The sequence below is a fragment of the Petaurus breviceps genome, unplaced genomic scaffold, assembly GCF_028583685.1.
Source record: "Petaurus breviceps papuanus isolate PSGF00001 unplaced genomic scaffold, PetGlider_PUasm1.0 176, whole genome shotgun sequence".
Classification (NCBI taxonomy): domain Eukaryota; kingdom Metazoa; phylum Chordata; class Mammalia; order Diprotodontia; family Petauridae; genus Petaurus; species Petaurus breviceps.
This window is the reverse complement of record NW_027185771.1, coordinates 13,200,698-13,227,390: the sequence shown is the minus strand read 5'-3', so window position 1 is coordinate 13,227,390 and position 26,693 is coordinate 13,200,698. Positions and strand designations below refer to the sequence as shown.

Here is a 26,693-nt window from a genome sequence, read left to right as displayed (position 1 = left end):
TGTGTTTCTAGATTTACATATGGCCATGCTGGCACCATCTATAAGGACTTTGTTTATATCTCTGGAGGTCACGATTACCAAATTGGCCCTTATCGGAAAAATCTCCTCTGCTATGACCACCGTACAGATGTGTGGGAAGAGAAAAGGCCCATGATCACAGCCCGTGGTTGGCACAGCATGTGCAGCTTGGAGGACAGTATCTACTCTATTGGAGGCAGCGATGACAATATTGAGTCCATGGAGCGCTTTGATATCCTGAGTGTGGAATCCTATAGTCCCCAGTGCAACCAGTGGACACGAGTGTCTCCTCTGCTGCAGGCCAACAGTGAGTCTGGTGTGGCCGTGTGGGAAGGGAAGATCTATATCCTAGGGGGCTATAGCTGGGAAAACACCACCTTCTCCAAAACGGTCCAGGTTTATGACCGTGAAAAGAACAAATGGTTCAAAGGGACTGACCTCCCAAAAGCCATTGCTGGAGTATCTGCCTGCGTTTGTGCCCTGAAGCCCAGGCCAGAAGATAAAAAGAAAAAAACTAAAACTAAGAGGCATCAGGATCGAGGGCGGTGACTGAGCCAGGATGGCCCTATCTTTTATCAAATCATCTTGAAAAATGTCTTCTTTAACGGCAGACTTTTTTGTTTTCAGCACTTTGGGGATGGAAGTACAGATGCTAAGACATCTGGAACTTGGGCAGAATCCTGTGGCACAGTTTAGTGAGTCACAAGAGAGAAAAAATGCTATTGCAGTTTTAAGTTAGAAATGCATATTAGGTAACATTTAGCTACAATTGATTACTTTTGTGTTTCTGGTTATTCTACAACAATTAATAACAATTTTTCAAAGATCTATGTAATGTAGCTTATTATTTTGCAGAATAATTAAACAGACTAGGAGCAGTAAGATCATAGATCTGGAAGGTTCCCTAAAGGTCATCGAATCCCCATTTTACCAATGAGGAAACTGAGGCCCAGAGAGAGAGGTGGTGACTCCCCCATTTTCACATAGCAGCTTAGTGGCCAGTCTGAAACTGGCCCTTGAGTCTCTTGCCTTTCTGTCTAGATATTCCTCTGGCCTGGTTTCTTCCTTGAGGAATTGTCCTATAGTGAAACTTTATAGACAACAAAGTCATAGGGGTAACATTGTTGTCAGTGATCCTACCACACTATGCCTTATAGGTTCTTAATGCAGTTGGATAATATTAAAACTATCAAGCGATCCGTATGTATTAGTATTCACAAGTTCCTAAAGCCATCGCTTCAGACTCTGAAGTGGTAATAGAGGGTCATTTGAAAAACACAAAATCCAAACAAGTGTGATGAATAGATGAAGCCCTCTGTTTATATTTTTATGCATCAACTTCATTCCCCAGCTTATTCAATTTCTTAGGTTTCTAATGTATTGAGTTAACATAAACTACATTCCTTTCTCTGAAAACTTTGATAAATGTCACAAGCAACCTTATTTTTGATAGACTGGTCTTGAAGAACCAACCAGAGATTCAATATAAACTGCTAATGAATACTTAGTCCCTCCTGTAGGGAAGCTTACCTGGGCTATGTCAGTTACCAGTTCTGACATCATTCATCTTTGCAGCCATGGACAGGTCGGTCATGTGACTTCTCTGGGCCCTCAGTTATCATATCTTTAACATGAGGAAGTTGGGCTAGATGATCTCCAAAGACCTCTCCAGCTCTGATGAATCTATGATTTTACAATTCTATATAAACTACTACTGAATGTTTCATGATCCATCCCTCCTTTAGGTCAAATTTCCTTATATAGGGGTTAGTATAAAGTAGCAAAGAATTTTTTATAACATTTAGGAATAGCTGATGTCCTGATGCCAAGGACCCAAGTAAGGGAGGAGAGAGGGTGTAGTAATCCTTGAAAGATCTCAGGTTGCCTGGGATAAGAAAAGTCATGATTTTTAAAAAAATATATATTATTATTAATATCAAAACACAGTAACAAAAGGCTTGAACAGCAACACTAAATAATGGATAGCGAACTGGCCTGGGGGCAGGAAGACTTAGGTTCAAATCCAACCTCTGACAGATATTGGCTTTGTGACCCTGGGCAAATCACTTAACTGAGTAGTGCCCCCAGCCAGTTCTCTAAGTTTATAAGTTACAAAGAAGGTGCAGAGCTTCCTATGAAATCACACAAAGAAGAAAGTAGGGCTGCTATGTGGTGTGGCAGATAGAGCACTGACCCTGGAGTCAGGAGGACCAGAGTTCAAATCTGGCCTCAGACACTTAATAGTTGTGTGACCCTGGGCAATTCACTTAACCCTGATTGCCTAAAAAATAAAGAAGAAAGAAAAATCCTAGTTTATTTCCTTTTAAGTATGATTTTCTGTTACTTCCCTCTTTAGCCCTAGGAAAAATATAAGTTTGTGCTTGTACTGTAGCTTCATGTATCCAGTGGGGGTTGACTAAAGGAGCCAATGCTCAATGGTAGCCTACAATACCTGATTCTGCTGCCCTCTACTGGTCAGTTGTGATTTTGCAGGTTTTAAAACAAAGCTATGCAGGCCCCTTCCTTCCTTCCCATAAAGAGGCCTGATGGTGCTAATACTGGACTTCTGGAATTCGTCAAAATGGATCGGCATTCTCACGATCTTCCTTGGGGCACTACTGAGCCCTCAGCAGAATAGTTATTGAGCAGAGTGCCTGGCTTGTTATAAGCACTATAGAAATGCTCATCCCCTTCTAGACTCAATATCTCACCCTCAGTCATGATCAAGTACCATAGTCATTGCTATGACTTTTTGCACCTTATGAAGGCTCAAGGGTGGGGAGAAAGGCCATGAGCTTAGGATCTGTGAATGATTGTGGGATCTGGGAGATAGTCTGACTTAGTCCTACTCTCAGATTTGTGTGTGAGCAGTGAAAGCTATCTATTTCTATGAAATACATGAAGGCTATGGCTATTTCCAGATGATCTTATAATAACAAGGTATATTATTTAGAATAAAGGTGACATTTATTATTTAGCCTTAGTTGTGAACTTTCAGTTTGGGGCTACTGGGACTTTAGCCTAATATCTTGTTGTGTCTCCCTTGACAGTATTAAGGCATGCTTTATTTGTTTTTGGTTTTTGTTTTTTAAAGTTCCCCTCTATAAACCCACTTGGGTTGAGTTCTTCCTTTTAAAATACAAATTCCAAGTCCTCTTTGCAGCATTTCTGAATCCTGCAGCTCTAGACAAACTAGAACATACAAAGCTTTTCAGATTTGGAGAATAGCTAGCATATATGCGTATGAAGAATGTTGGCCACTTCATGTTAACAAATATTCCCCAGCAGACTCATCTCCTTGGAAATTGCCATCTCTAATGAAAGACAGTATTTTTCAGTCACATTTTTGAAAAGTCAACTTTTATCACTACTTTGACTTTGAAAAAAAATGGATCCTTTGTGGATTTTCTAAGTGATTATGTTTTATCTTATTTTGTTTTCAAAGGTCCTAGAATGTAACTCATTGTCAGATATGTAATCAGAGTCCATATTCCATAAGTTTGAACAGGTTTGGGGGTCAATAAATCAGTATATTAAAGACCTTTGATTTATAATTCTCAGGGTGGGGCATCCCTCCACCAATGAAGATTGGACTCCTTGACATATAGTCTTAGAGAGTTGCTTGAGACTTTGGTGCAATGGTGTATTGGGACAACAGCCTGGAGAGCTTTTTCTGTCTCCAAACTTAAATTTTTTTAAAAATCCATTTCATCAATTTAGAGTTATTCTAAAAGCCATCATTGTGTTTAAAGCTGGAAGGACCTTGCAGATCATTTAGTGTTAAAATGTTAGCTGCTACTTTGATTTGTCCACAAAGCATAGACCCCAATGTTGTCTGGCACGAAAGTCATACTAGCTATTCAGAATGTATGGTGAGGTTTTATGTTATTTTATGACCCTCAACCAAAGAGTTGACTCCAATTCTTGAACCCTTCATGAACCTAAACAAGTTGAGAGCTTAGAAAACAGCCTTATAAGATGATTCCAACATTTGGCAGGAACACAATGAATGTGAACGTTCAGTTCTGCATGTTGGGACCAACAAGAGATGCTCTCAAAGTACAAATTTCAGTTCAATTTAATTCAGTAAAACTCATGACTTTTTTTTTTTGCCTTTTTGGAGGGCAATTGGGGTTAAGTGACTTGCCTGAGGTCACACGGCAAGTTTTTTTTTGTGTGTGTGTGTTAAGTGTCTGAGGCTGGATTTGAACGCAGGTCCTCCTGACTCCAGGGCCGGTGCTCTATTCACTGTGCCACCTAGTCACCCCATGACTTTCTTAAAAGCAAACTTTATGAGCAGCGTTGCTTATGAGATCAGGGGATAGCATGCCTGCCAAAGGAGGAAGTATGATTTAGTGAAGGGCAATGCAGCCTCGCTGTAGAAGCATTGCTTATGGCAGCAAAAGTCTTTGAATTTCAATTTATACTCTGTTACTAACCATTTGACCCTGGGCAGATCATCAAACACTATGAGCATCAATTTCTTGGTTTTTTTTTGGTTTGTTATTTTTTTCCCCAGTCACATGTAAAAATAATGTTTAACATTCATTTTTAAAACTTTGAGTTCCAAATTCTTACCCTTCCTCCCTCCCCACCTTCCCCACCCCCATGGAGAAGGCAAGCAATTCGATACAGGTTATACATGTGTAGTCTTGAGCGTCAATTTCTTCCATGGTAAGATGGGGCAGAGGGAGTGGAGGAATTTAGCATGAACTGTAATGGTTATAAGGTATATAGAATAACATCTCAGTGACAGTTCAAAACTTTCTGAGAAATGGCCTTTACAATCTGGTAGGATATACTGTGATCTTACTATTAAGGTATATATCCAGGCTCTAATATTTCATTGTGACCATCAGTATTCAGGGGTTTATCCAGTACATGCTAGAATAGCACCTTAAGAGCTCTTTGCTTTCTAACTTCTCAGCTCTATTTTAAGGACATAGACCCAGCTTCAAGGTACACAGCTATTAGATGCGGTGATTGATTATTTGATAAATCTCACTGAATTAGATCATAAATGTCCGGAGATAGAGATGGTGAGAGTTGGGTTTTTTTTTCTGTTCTTTTTGCTGGGGTGCAGGTTATCCATACAGAATACCAGCAGAAATTCCCGTGTTGTAGGAAATACTATCACACAAGTAGCTTAAGATGCCAGCGCACAAACTGTATGTCTGCCCAGCGGGTTTTAGAATTTTTGAAATGTTTTTATACTTTTGTATAACACACCTTTTGCTAATACCTTGCCTCTAGATTGCCTGCTGAGTTCTCCCCTGGAATGCTGCTCAGCATGGAGGACCCTTTGATCCCTACCTGGAGCCTACTGTCTATCGTTTGTTCCCTGGCTCTAGTTATTATGGTGTGATGCAGCCTGCCCGTGATACCAGACGGGGCAAAGTGCATGACTATACTAGGGGCCTGACCCTGGCAATGCAGTTTTGTAATGCTACTTACTTCTATGGCCATTGACAATTTGCCAAGAGGACTTTTTATACTACCATAAGATATTACTATGTCAAGAAGTTTGTTTAAACTACTTTCTCAGTACCTCCCCAGCACCTAGCCCAGTGCCTCGCACACTTTGGGCTCTTGGTAAATATTTGTGGCTCAATCAATTGGCACATCCTGTTTCTCATATATGTTTACCTCTCTGCAGGATCTGACTTTTTGTGAATGGGCATAGTCCTATACATCTACTTTCATACCTTTTTTTTCAGTCTCAATAATGTGAAAATAAAAGTTAGGAATATAACACGTGCTTGCACTTCACAGACTCATTGTCTATAACTTCAGGTTTAAAAAATGTTTATTTCTTTGGGTTTTGGGTTAGTCTGTTTTTTACAGGGTTAGGATGGAGGCCTTGAGGTGGCCCTGGTCTCAAATTATTGCCAGTAGGAGGGGCTCCCTTCGAACAGTTGCAAGAACATAAAAGTCTGAGGGTGGGGAGGAAGAGGGTTGTGGCCTAGGTGGTCCAACTTGGTCTGCTATAGATTGAAGAGACATCTTGAATGTGTTAAAGTTATTAGAAACTTAGGTTATAATTTCTGTTAATAGTGGAAGCAGTGACATGGATGCTGTTTGTACTAAATGAGATACTAGTCTTTTCTTCCAGCATTCACTTCCCTAATATTTTTTAGGATATTGAGTGGTTAGGTAAGTCTTTGGAGTTGTGTTGGTCAATACGTGACAAATCTGGTAGTGGGGGAGGGGTAAGAGGGAGGGGAGGCTGTGGCTTAAAAAATCATTTTTGTATTTGTACTTTTTTCTCTTTTAACACACTTAGATCTTTGCACTTTACCTCTTTTTGTTTGAATTAATTTCTTGCATGTTGCTATATTTTCTTTGTAGATAACTATATAACAAAGTATTAAATACTTGAAACACATTAAAATCTCTTGCCTGTTAGAACATGATTTTTTTTTTCAAACAGTATCCTTATTTTGTGTGATGATTATCACAATCTTTCATCCTGTTAGTTAGGAGTGTTTAAAAAAGGAATCTTTGCATATTTAGATCAGGTATATTTTCTGTATTACCTAGATGACTAACATTGATAAGTATGTCTATGGAGGGTAGAGTTGGCCAGTTTTGCTCCCTTCTTTATTCTAGAAAGAGGTAGAGCTGAATCTTTTTTGTGGGGGTTGGTTTAGGGCAAGGATCTGCTAAAAGATATAAAAAACATTCTTACCTCTCCAAGCTGTACAAAAACAGGGAGCAGATGGATTTGACTGTTGGGCTATAGTTTGCTCATCCCTAGTTTAGAATGATTTTCTTGGGTCAAACCCTCTCCTCCAACTAGCTTGACTATAGTCTAGGGGAAGTTTAATAGCCTTCAGGTCCCTTAATTTCTTTCTCTTGTTATATTTTGGAGTTTATTATCAGAAGAAAAGTTATCAGTTCAATCACAATAGCTCAGGGTCCCCAGTTAAGAACATTCCTGACATTCACAGAAAAGTTTGTTCTTTGTCCTAATTAAAATTTTGCACTTCCAACTAATGCTTGACTTTTGTCTACGGCCCCTTTCTCTGCATGGGTTAAGTATACAATAAAAGCCTTCATGCTCACCCCAGGTTTCTTTATATTTGAAGCAAAATAAAGATTTAAGAAAAGTTTAGGGAAAAGAATATTTAGCAACACCTGTTACTGGAGAAGCACAGGGAAGAAAGGAGGGGAAAGATTCAACCTCTGAGAACTTCCATTAGTCCCTGAAGAGGCAATTATGCCCTTCCCTCAGCTCTCTCTCTCTCTCTCTCTCTCTCACTCACTCTGTCTCCCTCCCCCCTTCCCCTCTCTCTTTGTCTCTCTCCCTCTCTGTCTCTCTCTGTCTCTCCCTCTCTGTCTTTCTCCCTCTCTCTGTCTCTCTCACTGTCTCTGTCTCTATCTCTCTCGCTGTCTCTCTGTCTCTCCCTCTCTCCATCTCTCTCTGTCTCTCTCTCTTGTCTCTGTCTCTCTGTCTCTGTCTCTCTTTCTCCCTCAGTTGCATTGCTCCATTCCACTGTTGGGCCTCTTTAGCTCAGTTGGTTAAACCTGATATAGGGCTGAGGATACCTCCTCCCCCACTATCACTACTCCTCAGTTAATGTTGTCTCCATTCTTTCCTCTTAGGCTGCTCTCATTCACTTCGTGTCTTTTATCAAACTCCCCCATGTGCCTCAATTCTGCCTTCCAGGTCAAAGATCATGATCGTCCTAATCACTCACTGATGAAAGGGAATGCTTGTCCCTTGGAACAACAGATCCCAGAATGGCAGTCAGTTCTCAAACCCCTATCAGATTACTGTTCAGTGTGATGTTGGGATACTGAGCTTCTGAATTTGTTTGCTTTGTTTACATGTACAAGTGTTTCTAATTAATATTTTGTGCTAGAAATTTCACTCAAAACCTTGTCTGCAGTTCTAATTACATGAGCCTGAAAAATGGAAGCATGTGCTTAAATGCTGAGACAGAGGTGATCAGATCTGTGAAGAAGAGTTCAACATCACAGTGCTGACGACTTCTGGTTTCTTAGGCTGGGGCAGCAGTGGCATAACTGTAAACAGTACTGGATTGGGAGTCAGAATTGAAGATCTGGTTCTGCCATTTTGAGCTGTGTTACCCTCAGCAAGTGCCCTACTTTTCTATTAGTTTTTTCATTCATAAAAGGGAGATATACTCTCTCTTAAAAGGTTAAATAATGTAAAGAGTAGTATTTATACTACAAGTTTTCTGGGCATATTTACATTCCATTTTAAAGGAGAAAAACCCTTAGGGTGTTCTATACTTTGGAGATAGTTTTATTCTCATAAACTTTAAAACATTTTCCAGGAACTTGGTCATCTCATTTGTTGATTAACACTTTTATAATAACACTTGTTTTTTGGTTTTTTTTTGGAGGGGGGAAGGCAAAGCAATTGGTGTTAAGTGACTTGCCCAAGGTCACACAGCTAGTAAATGTTAAGTGTCTGAGGCCAGATTTAAACTCAGGTACTCCCGACTTGAAGGCCGATTCATTGCATGCTACCTCCCCTTATAATAACATTTTAATACTTTCAACAAACAGTGAATCCATCAATGTAGGTAGTCAATACAGGAGCCAAAATTATAGCCCTTCTATCATGTGGTAGATGGGGTGGGTGAGTTGCTAACCCTGAAAATATCATCACCGTACAGCCCCACTAGCTCTGAACCTCTGTTAACCAAGTTGTCCTGGTCCTCAGATGACGGACCCATTAGATGGTTCTGCTAGCATTTCCTATGGTTGTGCTTTGAGCACTGTGGAGAACTCAATTACCATAACTACTTGCATTTTTATAAATTGTATGATTACATAGCATCCTGCATTATCTAATTTGAGCCCCAATGAATTAGAGCCAGAGAAGCTGAGTTTGAATCTCAAATATGATCTTTGTGACTCTGGGTAAGTCATTTATCTCTTCGGGCTCCACTTTCCCCATCTGTATTGTGAGCAGGGTTATACTAGATGACTTCAAACGTGTTTTCTAGCTGTTCTTCAGCTTTGATTTCTTCTTCCTTTGATTTCAAAGAGGATGACTGATAGATATCATGGGTGATGTCTTGACTTGTGGGTGAATTAGATTTAAGTGAGGTAGAGTTGGGAAAAATTGTCACTCTCTCTTCATAAGTCATTGAATTCCAGTAGCAAGACAAAAATCAAGATGATGGGTGAGGGTGCATGAATGACCTTGGTGTCTTTGATGATTGACCAAGCTTAAAGTGTTCTATAGTCCCCTACTTTGTGCCTTTGACTGTTGGAACAAATTGTTCTCATCCACCCATTCTGCCAGGGGAAGTTTTCACATGCTTGGGGTAAACATCCCCCTAACTTATCAATGGATTTGAGGTCTGTCAGTTGCCCTCAACCTGGTTTGGCTTGTCTGTGTCCTTTCCAGCCCTGAGTATGTGATCAGAATTGTCACCATTTTACCAAAAATGAAGCTGAAATTCAGAGAAGTGACTTGTCATCTACAGAGTCCAGGAGAACTGGGTACCATGCCATGGGAAGTAGGGTGGGAAGTGGCTCCAGCTTAAACCTGGTGGGCAAATGTAGCGTACCCCAGAACCAAGCCCAGTGGAAGAGGACCATGAGTTGCTCAACTTCGCCATCAAGGAGTATGTCTGGAGCCTAGGCCTGGGACTGGACCCCACAGTAGATACTGAGGCCCTCCAGAGAAAACTGGAATCCATGAGCAGAACCCCCTGGCTGCCTATCCACATAGAGAGCCAGCTGACACACTGAGTGACAAAAACCTCCTTTATGGTGTATCTTTGGTTTATTTAACTTGTAAATTTACGGAGCTCATCAAATTTGCTCTGGTGAAGTTCTTGATTTAAATTAAGTTGCAACTACACTGGGAGTACAGAACAGAAGAGTTTATTACATCATCAGTGCATCAGATGGAATCAACCTCATTCAAAAAAGAGCTAAGAACCATATTCAATGGATTTGATTGGATCTTGGTGGTATTTAATCAAAAGTACTTCAACAAAAGAAGATAAGGGATGAACTTACTGATTTAACAGCAATGGAAAAGGCTTTGGATGAGTTAATTAAGGATTATCCTCAGCAACTGTTTGAACTAACAGATGACAAAGAAAATGAAGGATTGGCTTATATGACCTATCAGGATATCCATAGTATTCAGATTTTCCATGGACAGATTGTTATTGCAGTCAAGGCTCCAGAAAAAAACAAATTGAAGTACCAACTCCTAAAGATTGGTTGGTTGCTGTCCTTCATTTTCTCGAGGAGGACCGAAATGACATCACTTATGTTAGAGTCAAGTTGCAGTGTGTCAAACTGTGACTGATAAGACTAATAAGAGCTTGGAATGCCCTACCACAGGTTGACCACAAATAGTCAGTGTGAACATTTGGGGCGAATTCTCCAAATTTGTGCATCCTGCATTTCTTTTGAGCTTTTTCAGTTCTGCTTTGCTTATAAAGCACAGGATCTTCTCTGATGTGGCATGCCATGCTGAACGGTCCTGTGCCAGTGTCGCTATAACACATAATTCCAAAGTTCTTAAGAGAAACCTCAAGAGTGTCCTTGCATCACTTCCTCTGACCACCATGTGAATGCTTGGCCTGTGCAAGTTCTCCATAAAATAGTCTTTTTGGCAAGCGTACATTTTGCACTGTATAAGAATACTTAGAGCACAAAGAGACCCCTTGATATTTATTAGTGTGAAATAGAACAAGATAACACAAGTACCAAAACATTTGAAGAAATGAAGATTACTTTATCCAATAAGTCTACATTCATCCTGATCAAGAAGGAAATGTGGGTGCAGCTAGGTGGCAGAGTAAATAGAGCACCAGTCCTAGAGTCAGGAGGTCCTAAGTTCAAATCCAGCCTCAAACATTTAACACTTACTGACTGTGTGACCTTGGGCAAGTCACTTAACCCCAATCACCCTGCCTTACCCCCTACAAAAAAAAAAAGACCCCCCCCCAAAAGGAAATATGCCCTGCGGAAATCAAGTGAAAAAACAACCTGAATTGTCTTGAACGTGAAAACTCAGAATGATTTCAACAATTTTTGTCAAATGGGCTTAATTTTCTCTGAGACTAATTTTTTTTTTCAGTTTGAACTTTTAAAAAAATCAGTCATAGAAGACTCGGGCCCCCAGTTTGACATCAATAATAAGGCCAATATTTTCAGTAGTTCTCTTGTATACAGTTAGGATCAACTTATTGTGAGAAAATGACTCATTTTATAAACAATTATGAAAATATAATTTGGCATTTACTTAAGTAAAAACTTTCCTTACTGAAAAAAAACCCACAAGTTTATTAGTACTAAAACATTTGGACTAATCTGAAATTGAAGAACACAGTATGTCATTAATTTTCTTTACGATGTAAAATACATACCTACAAAAATTATGCTTTACATCATGTGAGTACTGTTTGCATTGTTCACAGCCAACTGTTTCTGTAGTAAAGGTTGGGGCAGCTAGGTGGTGCAGTGGATAGGACACTGGTTCTGGAGTGACGAAGACCTGAGTTCAAATTTGGCATTAGATGTTTACTAGCTGTGTGACTCTTGACAAGTCACTTAACCCTAATTGCCTAAAAAAATAATCAAATAAAATAAAGGTGTACACAGTAAAATTAAATGTGGATACACTGTATATATCTGTATAATGTTTAAATAACATTAAAAATGTGGGGGATGCATACATTTTTCATCTTGTACAGCAAAAAATAAAATGTAAGTATGAGAAGTTTTTTTTTTTTAAGTGACTTGTCCAAAGTCACAAAGGAAGGAGCATATTTGGTGAAATTCAGTTCTCCTGTACTATCCATCATGCCTTACTCCCTTTCCATCTGGAGGAGAAATATTCTTCCCATCCTAGTGATGGCAAGGTTGCTGCCAGAGCACCTGTAGACCTGTCTTCTCTCCGCTTACACCACAACCACCTTAATTCAGGCCCTTTTCACCTCTCAGCCAGACTGTCAGCCTTAATGTCAGCATTAGCCTTCCTTGAATTCAACCTCTCCTTTCTCCAATCCATCCTCCACTCTGTGAAATTAATAGTCTGAAAACTTAGGACTGACACTCCCTGCTAAAGAAGGTCCAGTGACTCCTTATTGCACCTAGGAAAAAAATACAAATTCCTCTGACTAATACTTTTATTTATTTAATCAAATACTTTATTAACTTCTAGTTTACATCATTCATTTACACAAGATTTTGAGTTACAAATTTTCTCCCCATTTTCCCCCTACCCACCACCCCAAAATAGCGATCCCACTGGATATCCCCTCCACCAATCTGCTCTCCCATATCTTCTCCCATACCCCCTCCAACTTTCCAGTAGGGCATGGTGGATCTCTATAACCCAGTGCCTGAATATTTTATTTCCCAGTTACATGTAAAATACTATTAATAATAGTATATATATTTTAAACATTTGAATTCCAGATTCATTCCCTTCCTCCCTTGTCACCCACCCTTACTGGGAAGATAAGCAATTCAGTATAGGTTGTACATGTACAGCTATGCAAAACATTTCCATAGTGGATATATTGTAAAAGACTGACTATATTTCTGTCCCTCCCATCCCACCTCCCACTTATTCTATTCTCTACTTTGATCCCGTCCCTTTTCAAAAGTGGGTGCTTCCAACTTCCCTCCCCCCCAGCCTGCCCTCCCTTCTATCATCCCCCCTCTCATCCTTTTCCCCCCTACTCTCCTATAGGGTGAGATACCCTATTTAGTGTATATGTCATTCCCTCCCTAAGTCAAATTCAGTGAGAATAAGGTTGACCCATTCCCTGTTGCCTTCCTGTTTTTCCCCTCCATTGTAACCATTTTCCCTTGCCTCTTCTATATGAGATAGTTTACCCCATTCTGTCTCTCCATCTCCTCTCATTATATTCCTCTCTCACCTCTTAAGTATCATCCCATCCTATTAAATTAAATTAAATCCCTCTAACTGTGTATACCTGTACACATATATATACACATTCACATATGGATTCATATGCCATATACCCTCCTATATAGACATATATGTATGTGTGTGTGTATATATATACATATGTATATATATACACTTATGTATACACACACATTTCTATTCCCTTCAACTATTCTCAAACTGAAAAAAGTTTCTTAAGTTACAATTATTGTTTTTCCATGTAGGGATGTAAATAGTTCAACTTTGATAAGTTCCTTATGATTTCTTTTCCCTGTTTACCTTCTCATGCTTCTCTTGCTTCTTTTAGCTGAATGTCAGATTTTCTATTCAACTCTGTTTTTTTCATCAAGAATGCATGAGAGTCCTCTATTCCACTGAATGACCATATTTTCCCCTGAAACATGACACTCAGTTTTGCTGGGTAGGTGATTCTTGGTTTTAACCCCAGCTCCTTTGACCTCTGGAATATCATATACCAAGCCCTTTGATCCCTCAGTGTAGAAGCTACCAGATCCTTTGTTATCCTGATTGTGTTTCCACAATATTCAAATTGTTTCTTCCTGGCTGTTTATAATATTTTCTCCTTGATCTGGGAATTCCGAAACCTGGCTACAATATTCCTGGGAGTTTTCTTTTTGGGATCTTTTTCAGGAGGTGATCAGTGGACTTTCAACCTCTATTTTGCCCTCTGATTCTAAAACATCAGGGCAATTTTCCTTGAGAATTTCTCAAAGGATGATGTCTAGGTCCTTTTTTTGATCATGGCTTTCAGGTAGTCCAATAATTTTTAAATTATCTCTCCTGGATCTATTTTCCAGGTCAGTAGTTTTCCCAATGAAATATTTCATGTTGCCTTCTATTTTTTCATTTGTTTGGATCTGTTTAATAGTATCTTGATTTCTCATATAGTCACTAGCTTCCATTTGCTCCAGTCTAATTCTTAAGGAATGATTCTCTTCAGTGAGCTTTTGAGATTCTTTTTCCATCTGACAAATTTGGCTTTTTAAGGCATTCTTCTCCTCATTGCCTTTTTGAGCCTCTTTTGCCATTTGAGTTAGTCTATTTTTTAAGGTGCTATTTTCTTCAGTCAGGTTGTTGACTCTCATTTCATAATTTTCTTGCATCATTCTCATTTCTCTTCCCAATTTTTCCTCCACTTCTCTTATCTGGTTTTCAAAATCCTTCTAAAGCTCCTCTATGGCCTGTAACTAGCTCATATTTTTCTTGGAAGCTTTTGGTGCAGAAGTCCTGACTTCACTGTCTTCCTCCTGTTCCATGCTTTGGTCCTTTTTGTCCCCAAAATAGCAGTGTAAAGTTGTATTGCTCTGCTTGATTTGCTTCTTTTGCCTGCTTGTGTTGCCACTCAATTACTTGACTTTTGGGCTTTTTGCCGCAGTAGGACTCTGCCACCAGACAGGGGAGCTTTTGCCCCAAACGCTGGGGTTTTCTCACCTGCTGGAGGTATTAGATGGGTGCCCTCTCTGAGGTCTCCACACACTCTGGCAAGCTGGTCACACACCCCAGGACTTCCACCCTAGACTGCAATCCAGATCCAAGCAGGTTAAAGCAAGAGCGATTACCCCTCAGACTGGTCGCTTGGTCCCCCTACAATCTGCAGGCCAGGAGCTGAAGCTGCCATGTGGCTGTGGCTACATGGCCACTGGGCCTTAGCCACTTCTCTCCCTGAGGGCAAAAGCCAATGGCACTCTGAAACTAATGGATCCCAAAGTCCACACTGCACTGACCTCTCACTTTGTCCTTCGTATCTATGTGTTGATAATTCTGCAAACTGCCACAGCTGCTGATGATCTGAAGTTCCTCCAGCTGGCAGCTGGTCAGGCCCGCCCTGAGGCTAAAACCTCCAGCTCCACTGGGGCAGGGGTCAGCTCCCAGAGCACTGCACTGGCCCTTCCTGCTGGCCTGCTAGCCTGCTGGGCTGTCCTCAGCGGGAGGTTAGCTTCTGTGTGTCATTTTGTGGGTTCTGTAGCTCCAAAGTTTATTCAGAGTCCCCTTTTACATGAATTGGGGAAGGTGGAATCAGGAGCCCTGAGGAAGTCCTGTTTCTACTCCGCCATCTTGACTCTTCCCCCATGACTAGTACTTTCGGTCCTTATGAATCAGGTTCCAACCTCTCTTTGCCAGGCTGATTACAAATTATTCTCTGCTCCAAATTCTAACCAAAAAGACTGTACTCCAAATTCTGCCTCCATGGCTTTGCACAAGTTAACCTTCATATCTGCAGTGTTCTCCCTCCTCACCTCTGCATCCTGCCACTCAAAACTCCCTTTAGGGTTCCGCTTCAGTGCCATCTCCTAAATAAAGCCATTCCTGGTTCTGCCAGTTGTTGAAATTGGTTTGCATTTATTTTGTTTACATATTCTGTATTGACTTATCTGTGTAGATATTGTTTCCTGGTAGTAAAATGTAAGCTCCTTGAGGGCAAGGACTTTCATTTTTGTCTTTATGCCATTTAAAATGTTTATTGAATTGAGTTGGATTGAGGTAGGTAGTATGAAAGTTATTTTTCCAATTTTCTAAATGAGGAAACTGAGGCTCAGAGAAGGGAAGTTACTTGTCCAAGGTCTTTTCCATTGGTAAGAGTACAGGATTCTTTTTGTCACATTATGCTGTTGAGTTCCCCATCAGTGGGAGTTGCTGAAGCATAAATTTAATTACCATTTGTAAGGAGGGATGTTATGAAGTTGATTCATTCATCTCTGAGTTGAACTGAGTAATCCCTTGAGATGCCTTCCTTCTTGAGTTTCTATGACTCATCATCCTTTGAGAACATGGAGTCATTTGCTTAAAGCCAGAGCTAATCTGTGACCGATGTAGGACTAGACCTAAGGTCTCCTGAACTCACTCAGGCCAAAATAAAAATCAGTAGCAATCTGTCTATCTAGAATTGGTACATTAAGAAGTTGTATTTTTTAGCATCCTGTATAGCAAGTGGCGTGAGCAAGGCCCATTAAGGGAAATTGCCTAGTTAATAGAGCATGCAGAGACCTAACGTAACGTGATACCATTTTAATATGGTCTCGTGGCATGAAGTATGTGTCTGCTGAAGACATTTCCAGTGGCTGATTGGAGTCCCAGTTCTTAGGAGTCCCAGTTCTTATTGCTGGTAGCCAATGAGAAAGTCTCAGAGGAGATTATTTTCTTATCTTCTGTGCTCAGTGTGTTCAGGATTGTGAGCAGCAGGGATGTGTGTGTGTGTGTGTGTGTGTGTGTGTGTGTGTGTGTGTGTAAGACTCCAAGTGCTTTACCAGGCTGGTAGCTATAGCTGCTCCTGGGTCAGTCCTAGGTTAGGCAGAGAGGAGGATCAGACAGTTCATATTACTTCCAGACAAACTGGGCTCAGCTGTTCAAAATCTGGCAATGGTTCCTGGTGGAGGTTGGTCCTGTGTATTGGTGGCGTACAGTGTAGCTGCCTAGGAAGTAGCAGAACCACCTGCCCTTCCATGTTGTCAAAAACTGCCACCTTTGAAGTCATTCTCATGGATGCACTTTGCAGGATCCCAGAATGTTAGTGCTGGGAGGGTCTTCATAACACAAAGATCAGAGCTGGGTGAGACCTAAGAAATAATCTAGCTCAGCTCTTTCCTTTTACCAATGAGGATAATAAGGCCAAGAGAAGCAGTGTGATTTGACAAGGTCATACAGGTAAAATGAACAGAGAACTTATTAAGCACCAGCTGTATGCAGAATACTATGCTAAGTCCACAGAGAGATATTAATTTTACACAAATAGAATTCCTGCTTTCATAGAATCATTAGTCTTTTGAAAGGGCATAACACAAATCCAAAAATATAGCTATATCTAATAGCATATTATGTGATATGCAACAGCATATTGTCAGTGAATTAGTTACAGAAAGAAATGATATGTGAGATCTAAGCAGGAAGATCATTACTGACCAGGGGAATGTAGGAAAGATCCCTAGAAGAGAAAGTATGGCATAGTGGACAAAGTGCGGGGCCTTAAGATGAGTAACAATCAATAATAACTGACACTTATATAGCACTTTAAGGTTTGCAAAGTGCTCTCCACGTGTTAATCAACAAGCATTTATTAATCACCTACTATATACTAAGCACTGGAGATAAACAGGCAAAAGACAGTTCATGATATCTAGGATCTCACTAATAGAAGAAAAGAACATGCAGGCAACTCTGGCTTTATACAGGATCAATTGGAGATAAGTGCTAGCATTGAGGGGGATTAGGAAAGGCATCTTGTAGAACAGAACATTTAGCTGGGACTTGAAGGAAGCCAGGGAAGCCAGGAGGCAGAGATGAGGAGGGAGAGCATTCTAGGCAGGGGCGATGTCTCTCTGGAGTCAGGAGATAAAGTGCTTTGCAGGGAAACAAGGAGGCTAATGTCTCTGGATCTCTGAGTATTGGGGAGGGTTGGGGTGGGGAGTTGGGGCAGGGGTAGTGGTGGTGTAAGTTGTAGTAAGAAGACTGGAAAAATAGGAATTATGAAGAGCTTTATTTTTTTTTTTTGGAGGGAGGAAGGCAAAGCAATTGGAGTTAAGTGACTTGCCCAAGGTCACACAGCTAGTAAGTGTCAGATGTCTGAAGTTGGATTTGAACTCAGGTCCTCCTAACTCCAGGGCTGGTGCTCTATTCATTGTACCACCTAGCTGCCCTTTTGAAGGGATTTGAACCATGAACAGAAGATTTCATATTAGATCTTGGAGGTGATAGGGAATTTTTGAATAAGGGTGGGAGTGCCATGGTTGGACCCAAGCTTTAGGAAGATCAATTTGATAAGTGAATAGAAGATGGCCTGGAGTGGGAAGAGACTTGAGGCAGGGAAACCAGCCAGCAGGCTATGGCAACATTCCCATCATGGCTTGATGAGGGCTTGTACCGGAGTGGTTTCAGTGTCAGAGGAGAAAAAAGGGAATGTATGAGAGATCTGGTGGAAGATAAGTGACTTGCCCAGGGTCACACAGCTAGTAAATGTCTGTGGCCAGATATGAATTCAAGGGGATTCATCTTCCTGACTCCAGGCCTAGTCCTCTCTTTGCTTTGCCACCTAGTTACCCTCAATATAAATACTATTATTAATTCCATTAATGGTTTTGGAGAGAGCATTGGATTCTTTCAGAAGATTTGAGTACTAGCCCTAGGTAGGCATTTAACTTGATTTGATCTTCCCAGCAAATTATTTCACTTGTCTGGGGCTGAATTTTTTCCAGAACTAGTTAATTCTAAGATCCCTTCTACCTCTGACATGCTATGATTTTACTATTCTATTTGTGGTGTCTTAGATAACTGCACGTTCATGAAACATCACCCAAAGGTCCCTATGAATGGCCACTGTTCCTCTCAGCGTGATGGAAGAAAAACAGAAAATTTCACTCTTTTGCTCCAGTCCAAGGTTAGGATATCATAACATCATGAGAGACAATACTAGATTTGGAGTTGGAGGAGCCTGGTTCAAATCCCAGCTCGGCCACCTATCACATGGTGACCTTAGGTGAGTCATTGACAGTCTGCTTTGGTTTACTGTCTTTTCTCTAAGGTTGTTATGCCACCCAAGAGGATAGTTAAAAGGATTGTGGTGAGGAAGGAGTGGCCTGCCTGGGTGTGGGGTCCTAGGTGTGGGCTTATCTTCTTTTCCTCCAGTAATTGAGTCAATATTTGACTGGTCCTTCTGCCTTCTAACTCAAGTCAGCCTCTCTGCATTGTTGCTAGAATCTTCTTGGTGGGGTTGGGAAGGTCTAAGCTGAAACAAAAGGTGATGTGATCCCTTATTGTAAATTAGATGATATTATCCCCTGTAAATGAGATTATAAACTTTTTGAGGGCAGGGACTGACTTTTGCTTTGTTTTGAGTCCCTAGTGTTGGGATACCCTACAGATGGAGATAATCCATTTTCTAATAAGGAGTCAGAAATAATAACAGTTTACGCTTGTATTAGGACAGCTCGGTGGCACAGTGGATAGAGTGGTAGGCCAGGAGTAGGGAGAATGTGAGTTCAAATTTGAACTCAGGCAATTGCTAGCAGTATGACCCTGGGCAAGTCACTTAACCTCTATTTGCCTCAGTATCCTTGTCTGTAAAATGGGGGGGGGGGGAGGGGCAGTAATAATAACTATGTGACCCTGGACACAGAGAAAGGGATTGAATTCAAGTCTTCTTAGCTTTGAGGCCAGCATTCTATTTGATACCATACTGCCACAATGAAAATAATTTAATATCTTTCAGGATTCAGGATCACCCTCATGAACAGTGATTACCATTGTGCAATAGGTGGAGTTGGAGACTGAACCGAATCGAGATCAATCCTAGGAAGTCAGCCCCCAGCTCTAGCTTGCTTACTGGTTTTCTGTTGCTTTCTCTTAACAGTCGTGTGCAGGATGCTATTTGAGCTTAACATTCTGCATAAAGGGCCTTTTAGACTGCTGTGATCAAGCAGACAGCTGATGCTATTTCCCTCCCCAAAGCTGCCTCTGTTCTGTGTCTGCACAGCTTGGCAGCTGGTGGCAAACACTGAGTAGCTGCCAGTGTCGCCTGGCGTCCTGTTGTCATGGCGATGCTTGTTGTACCAGATTTCATCAGAGAGTCATAGATCTTAGGACTGAAAAGTAACTCAAGCGATCGTGTGGGCTGGCCCTTGGCTCCAGCCCATTTATCATTTTGGCAGCTGGATGCAGTACTGGGCTCAGAGGCGGCTCACCTGTTTTGGATTCTTCCTCTGACACTTGCTATGTGTGTGATGCTGCACAAATCACTTTCTTCTTTCTGAATCTCAGTTTCCTCATCTGTAAGATGGGGATGATGACACTTGTGGTATCTGCCTCTTATAAGGCGCAAATAAGACATATGCTGAGCTGAAAGCAGTTGGCACATTCTCAAGCTATCGAGTAATCAGCGAGAGGCAGCATGCCAACCTTGGTGTCAAGGTCAAGGTTCAAGTTTTGCTTCTGACACAGGCTGGTTGTTTAACTGCCCTCAGTCTACAAATGGTCAGGTTCAGGAGGGTGAATGTCCATTCTCATTTCCCTACTCTGGTGAAATCAGAGGGGGCCCCCCAAAACATTTATGTTGTTGGGGGTTTTTTTGGGTTTTGTTTTTGCTTTTTGGAGTGGGGGAAGCCAGGGCAATTGGGGTTAAGTGACTTGTCCAAGGTCACATGGCTAGTAAGTGTTGTGTCTGAGGCCAGATTTGAACTCAGGTCCTCCTGATCCCAGGGCCAGTGCTCTATTCACTGTGCCACCAAGCCGCCCCTGTTGTTGTTATTTTATTATCAATTTAGTCTGGGATTCTGCCACTATGGAAGCTGTCATTGCTAGATGAAGACATATTCTCTCCCCTTGCCCGGCAGGAAATTTACTGAGATTTATTTGACTAGAAAGATATGGAACTGCACAACTCATTTATCAGCCCCACTAACAAAAGGCAAGTGATTAGGCAGAACTCAGTTTTATTTAATTGCAAAGTAAACACAGCATGATAATCATCCCTCAAATGGTAGTTATGGAGCAAGTTTCACTCCAGTTGACAGCAGTCTGGGTTACGAGTTAATAAGCAATTTGTGTGCCTACTGTGTGCTGAGGGATTTTGTCATACCCACTGGGTAACTCTGGCAAATGGCAAAGCAGGAGAGTCTTCCTTCCAACCTCCGAGGAGGAGCCACCCAGGAAGGAGAAGGTGAGGGAAGATGCTTCAGTTTTAGCCTTATCCCCATCTCCCTTCCCCCACCCTCTTTTGTCTGGAGGAAGACTTTTTAAGCTTGCAAAGACCTGGAAGATGTCAGACTTCCCATTCTCACATCAGTGTCCTAGCAGCATCCTTTAGAGTAGCCAGTGGCAATGTCTACATTGGGAGCAGAGGACAGATTGAATGTAGATTTATGGCCATGTGAGGAGCCTGGGGAAGAAACCACACCAAGCCTAGCAAGCATGCCACAAATGGGAGAAAAGGCAGCCACAGACCTGGAAGACCTCAAATCATTAGCTGGCTGGTGATAATTGGACCTCTGAGAGCTGATTAGATCACCAACTGAAATAATAGAGAGCACTTTGAGTTCAAATCTGGCCTCAGACATTTACTAGCTGTGTGATCCTGGGTAAGTCACTTAACCTCTGTCTACTTTGGTTTATTCATCTGTAAAATGAGGATTAAAACAGCACCTACTGCCCACAGTTATTGTGAGTGCCAAATTTGACAATATCTATAAAGCACTTTGTAAACCTAAAAGTCCTATATAAATGCTAGCTATTAATATGTTAATAAAATAAACAGTAATACAATATATTATAATAAGATATAATAATAAAATAGAAATAAGTTAATTAGTATGTCAATAAAAAAGCTTCATTAGCTCTTGTATCTATGTGCACAAGGGGACAAACATTCCCTTTCCCTGTCCAAACAGTGAGTAATTAGTTTCAGAAAGAAGAAATTGGGCACTGAGCACCTTCTGATGTCCATGTATTATGTAATCTTCAAAAGAATATCATTTTGGGGCAGCTAGGTAGCACAGTGAATAGAGCACTGGCCCTGGAGTCAGGAGGACCTGAGTTCAAATCCGGCCTCAGACACTTAACACAAAACTAGCCATATGACCTTGGGCAAGTCACTTAACCCCAATTGCCCTACCTTCCCCTCCTCCCAAAAAGCAAATAAAATAAAATTAAAAAAAAAGAATCTCATTTCACTGGATTCTTTCCTACTAAAAATCACAATGGGTTTTACTCAAAAAGTCCTTTGTGGTATGCTAGAAATCCTTCCAGGATTACTAGAGCTAGAAAGAAACTTAGAGGTTACATAATCCAATAACTTCATTTTACACAGGTGGAAGCTGAGGCCCAAAGAGGGAACCGACTTTCACAAAATCGCATACCTATACAGTGACAAAGTTGGAGCAAGAAACCAGGCCTCTTGCTTCCTAGTCCAGCAAGGAAACTGAGTTTCTGAGAAGAGAAGCGAGCCAATCTTAGAATACTGAAGTTGGAAGAAGCATGAATCCTTCCAGTCCCAAATGATCATAAAGCTTTCACTTGAAGGTCTCCAGGGACAGGAATCTCATTACCTTATAAGGCATCCCTTTCCAACGTTGGACAGCTCTGATAATTAGGAAATTCTTCCCTTTTATTGAGCCAAAATCCATCTCTGGAATTCCTACTGATTAGTCAAGCTGCTGCTTCTTTGGCTGACACTTTTGCCTTTGTATTTTCTAGGTAAAATGACACTTATTTTCTCTGATGTTTTCTTGTGAAGGGGCATGCAGCTTTTTACTTATTTAATTCACAGAGAATTGTGACTGTGACTTCTGTTTGAATAGGATTGAATCTGACAATTTCACCCTTGAAGTTACTTTACAAATACCTGGATGTAAGGGGCAGCTAGGTGACAAAGTGAATAGAGCCCTGGAGTCAAGAGGACCTGAATTGAAATCCGGCCTCAGATACTTACTAGCTTTGTGACCCTGGGCAAGTCACTTAACCCCTCAAAACAAACAGAAAAAACCTCAACTACTTGGATGTGTATATTCCCTCCAACTGGTACTCCTCAATATATTTGCAGATTTCAACTCTTTCATCACTTCCCATCCTGGTTTTTGTTCACATCCTCCCATCAATCCTTGATGTGGGATCTACCTGACATGCTGAGCTTTTCCAGTCTCTTGGCACCGTGTGGATGCCAAAGGAGTTACTACAGTTCATAAATCTAGCGTACATTTTGGTTTGCTATTACTTTAACCACCCTCTCTCCACTCCTACAGCCTCTATCCTAGTACAAGTAGTCCAACAATGGAAAGAGATAGCTTTTAAGGTAATGAGCTTCCTTCCTGATAATCTTGAAGAGGTGTTAAAATTCAGCATACACTTTGGTTTGCCATACATTTTTGGTTTAATGACATCAATTATATCCCATCAGTCCATCTTCCCATTAAGTTATCACCTCATCTCTTTCCTCCCTCTATTCTGATTGAGCCACCTAATCTTATTGACTAAACCTCTTCAATTCAAACTCTCTTAAAACTGTATAATCTAAACTTCTAAACTCTCTACTCTCTCATCAAATTCTGTAATACCCATTTCTCCACCCATAGTAAACAACCAGTTCTTCTCCTTAAGAAACTATCTTGCTTCACCACCTTGGAGTTATATGACTCTTCCCTTGCCCTCACCCTCATAGCCCATCAGTTGTCGAGGTTTGTCAATTCCCTCTCCATAAAATCTCTTACATTCACCACCTTCTCTCCACTCTTACAGCCTCTAGTCTAGTCACCTCAAGTCACCACTCCATTTTCCCTGGACTATAAGAGCCAGCTAATTGCTTTCTGTCTCTTGCTTCTCCACAACTGCCAAGTTGATATTCCTAAAATGCTGTTCTGATCATATTGTGTCCCTACTCAAAATCTTCAGCCTTCAGTTGCTCCCTATTACCTCTAAGGTAAAATGCAAAAATTTTGACCTACTGTTCAGAGCACTAAACAATCTGGCTCCCTTCTACTTTTGCTGGCTTGTTTTCTAATCCTTCTCTTCACAACTCTCCATTCCATTCTAATTGGCCTGCTGGCTGTTCGTATGCACAACATTTTCTCTCTCACCAACATTCCTTTCTCACTTCTGCATTATAGACCCTAACTTCTTTCAAAGAACAGCTCAAATACTCTCTTTTCCAATGCCTTTTCTGATCCTTCAGGAAGCCTTCCCAGTACTTAATTCTAGCACTTTCCCGTTGTCGATTATTTCCAACTTTTCTATCTATAGCTTATTTGTACATGGTTGTTTGTATGTTGTCTCCCCCCTTAGACTGTGAGCTCCTTGAGGGTAGGGTGTATCCCCAGTCTCATAGTATTCACTTGATAAATGTTTATGATTTACTAATCCTTTCCAATTAATTCATATTCTCTGACTCTCTTCCCTCTTTCCCTTTCTACCCTTCTTTCTCTTCCCTTCTCCCTCCCTCTTTTCTTCTCTCTCTCTCTCAAATATATGTGTTGTGAAACTACTTATGTATACATAAACTTTGTCCATACTTTATTCCTCCAGTAAAATGTAAGCTCCTTGAGGGCAGGATCTGTCTCATTTTTATTTCTGTGTCCTTAGAGCCTAGCAGAGTACCTTGCATGGAGAAGACTATCAAAGAATGTTTGTTGTATTTAACCTAATTGAATACAGTAAAAGGAGTAATTCAGCTTTATTAATAATTAAGACCAATTCAGATGGTGTTTAATATTTACAACTTGCTATAAAACATTTTGATTGCCATTGACATTTCATCTCCTAAACCAGCCCCTTACCTATCTCTCTAATCTTGGTTTTCCCTCATTACAGAGCTCCCTCTACTCTTTCTGCATTGTTCTGCTATTGACAAGCAAGAAATAAAGGCTGCCATTAAATTTTGGTTCCCCATATCACAGGAAAATAGAGTTTATCTTTAACTCCTTAGCTCATGTCCCAGTCTAGTTTTTAAAGTTTTCCCCATTTGGGATGGGTAGGTTGCTCAGTGAATAGAGCACCAGGCCGGGAATCAGGAGGACCTGAGTTCAAATCTGGCCTCAGACACTTAACACAAAAACTAGCCGTGTGACCTTGGGCAAGTCACTTAACCCCAACTGCCCTCCAAAAAGCTAAAAAACACAAATTTTCCCCATTAACACTCCCCAAACTTTTGCTCTTTCACCTAGATGTTCAATTCCCTTACCTGATGCTGATAGCCTGTCTTACTTCACTGGAAAGATTGAGCTTAAAGTTATCCCTTCCACATTGAGGGGGCTAGGAGCTTGGTGCCCCTGCGATCTGGAAAATGCACATAAAATTTTTTGGCCCTGCCTTCATACCAGAGAAGTCTGAATTTTTTCTTTTTCTGTTATGGAGTGTTTACATTACCTTTATAAAATTTGGGTTGATATTACACAATACTTAACACACACATTTTATGCATTTCTGAGTTTCTAAACCTTTTCTGTATTATCTGCTGACCTTCCTATATTGTCTGGGGCTTCTGCAAAATTCCCCCCAAATTCCCATTTAACTTCTTATGCTGACCCATGATATATTGAAACCTTGATGGGGAAAGTTACAATGTGGAAGGGATATCTCTACATTTTGTTGGGAGAATGAAAGAGAAGCCTTGCCTGGCTCTCTCTGGAAGCAATCTCTCTTTACTTGAATCATTCATATCATTTTGTTTTGTTTCCTTTTCACTTAAATTCTCATATCGTCTATTTGCGTACTTTTCTGATGTCCAGTATTATACAAACAATTCCTTAATATGGAAAGAGGACTGGTCCTGGAGTTAAAGAACCTGACCTGAAATCCCACCTCCGACCTGCCTATGTGACCTGGGACTAGACACATCATCTTCCTGGGTCCCAGTTTCCTCATCTGTAAAATGAGAGACTCATGCCACATTGACTGTGTTTCTTCAGATTCTAGATCTATGATCCTATCTGTAAGATTTATATTATTCTCATGGAATATAGTTATATCCACTTGGGTTATCTAAGTGTAAATAGATAAGGTCTTTGGATTGCATGATGGATGTGTCTGGATTCTGGCCTACCCCTCTCCAAAGGAGACTGAGATTACAATTTGAGGAGAGCAAGAAAAAGGCTGTGACTGGGCACTTGCTCCTTACCTTATCTCTCCACAGTAGGTTAGATTTATCTGTATCTGCTCTCCCAGATATTGGTGGTCTAGGGATATGAGTCTAATTCACCAGGAAAGGTGCTTCGCTGGTTGCTCTTAAAGGAACTGTAACCCTTATCTTACACGCCATGTCTTAGCCCCTTCCCATCAAATGCTGGCTACACAAAAGGTAATCACAAAAAGCAAATAAGTCAGTTCATTCATCTAAGCAAATAGCAAGTGGAAATAAGAAAAGTTATCGATCAATAAATACACAAACCTGAATGAGTTCTCTAGCTGGAAGCAAGTTGAGATTTCAGCTCAAACTATGAGAGGAGGTCCCATCTCACTGGAGGAGATCCATTATAGTGATCTCTTGGGAGGCAGGCTGTTAATCAGAGATATATTGAGGAACTGTTTTCCTTCATGTGTCTGTTGCTTCTCTATTTCTCTCAAGAAGTTTTTACCCTTGGGTCCATGAACTGATTTCTTTTTTTTTTTTTTTTGAGGGGGGAAGGCAGGGCATTTGGGGTTAAATGACTTGCCCAAGGTCACACAGCTAGTAAATGTGTCAAGTATCTTAGGCCAGATTTGAACTCAAGTCCTCCTGACTCCAGGGCCAGTGCTCTTTATGCCACCTAGCTGCCCCCTACGAACTCATTTCTTAAAAAGTATTTTGGTAACTGTTATTTCACATAGTTTCCTTTACATTCTTATGTAGCTCTAGCCTTCACTTCATTGTCTCCTTTTTGCAGGTACACAGTATTGTATTTAGCCCTTTACCTATTCCAAGGCACATTTCATTCCCAGCCCCTGAGGTTGGTTAGAAGTCTGTTTATACATGATTCTATGATAACTGCAAGGATTATCTTTTCTTTCATCTCTGTATCTCTTCCTTAACAGCCTCATCATGGCAGGCAGGTGATCTTGGATTCCTAGAGATAATGCCGATGCTTTGACAGGATACTCTAAGCCAGGAGGGCTTCAAGGACAGATCTAGAGATGGTTGTTTTCTACTGTTTAAGGAACAGCCTCGTTAAGTGAAAAGGCTCATCACTAGGCTGATGGTGAAATGACGAATGTTTCCCTCCACAGAAACTCTGGCAGCAGACCAGAGGAATTGTCATCTCTCTCAATGCAGGGAATCATA

The 26,693-nt window shown here is 40.8% G+C and overlaps 1 protein-coding gene and 1 pseudogene across 4 annotated transcripts in view; both read left to right on the top strand.

The window, feature by feature from the left end:
• The window catches only part of KLHL36 (kelch like family member 36), a 46,560-nt gene extending 20,642 nt beyond the window's left edge, over positions 1–25,918 (top strand). For 3 of the 4 annotated variants that reach the window (XM_069085642.1, XM_069085641.1, XM_069085643.1), the window contains one exon: positions 12–7,082. In XM_069085642.1, coding sequence (XP_068941743.1) covers positions 12–567 — 556 coding nt within the window. In that variant the 3' untranslated portion in view covers positions 568–7,082. Of the gene's footprint in view, positions 1–11; positions 7,083–18,222; positions 18,432–21,755 lie in introns of those variants that run through there. The other variant, XR_011167876.1, reaches the window with a different exon arrangement.
• LOC138159507 (transcription factor E2F6 pseudogene) lies at positions 4,024–12,595 on the top strand (annotated as a pseudogene).
• Positions 25,919–26,693: the final 775 nt, after the last annotated feature.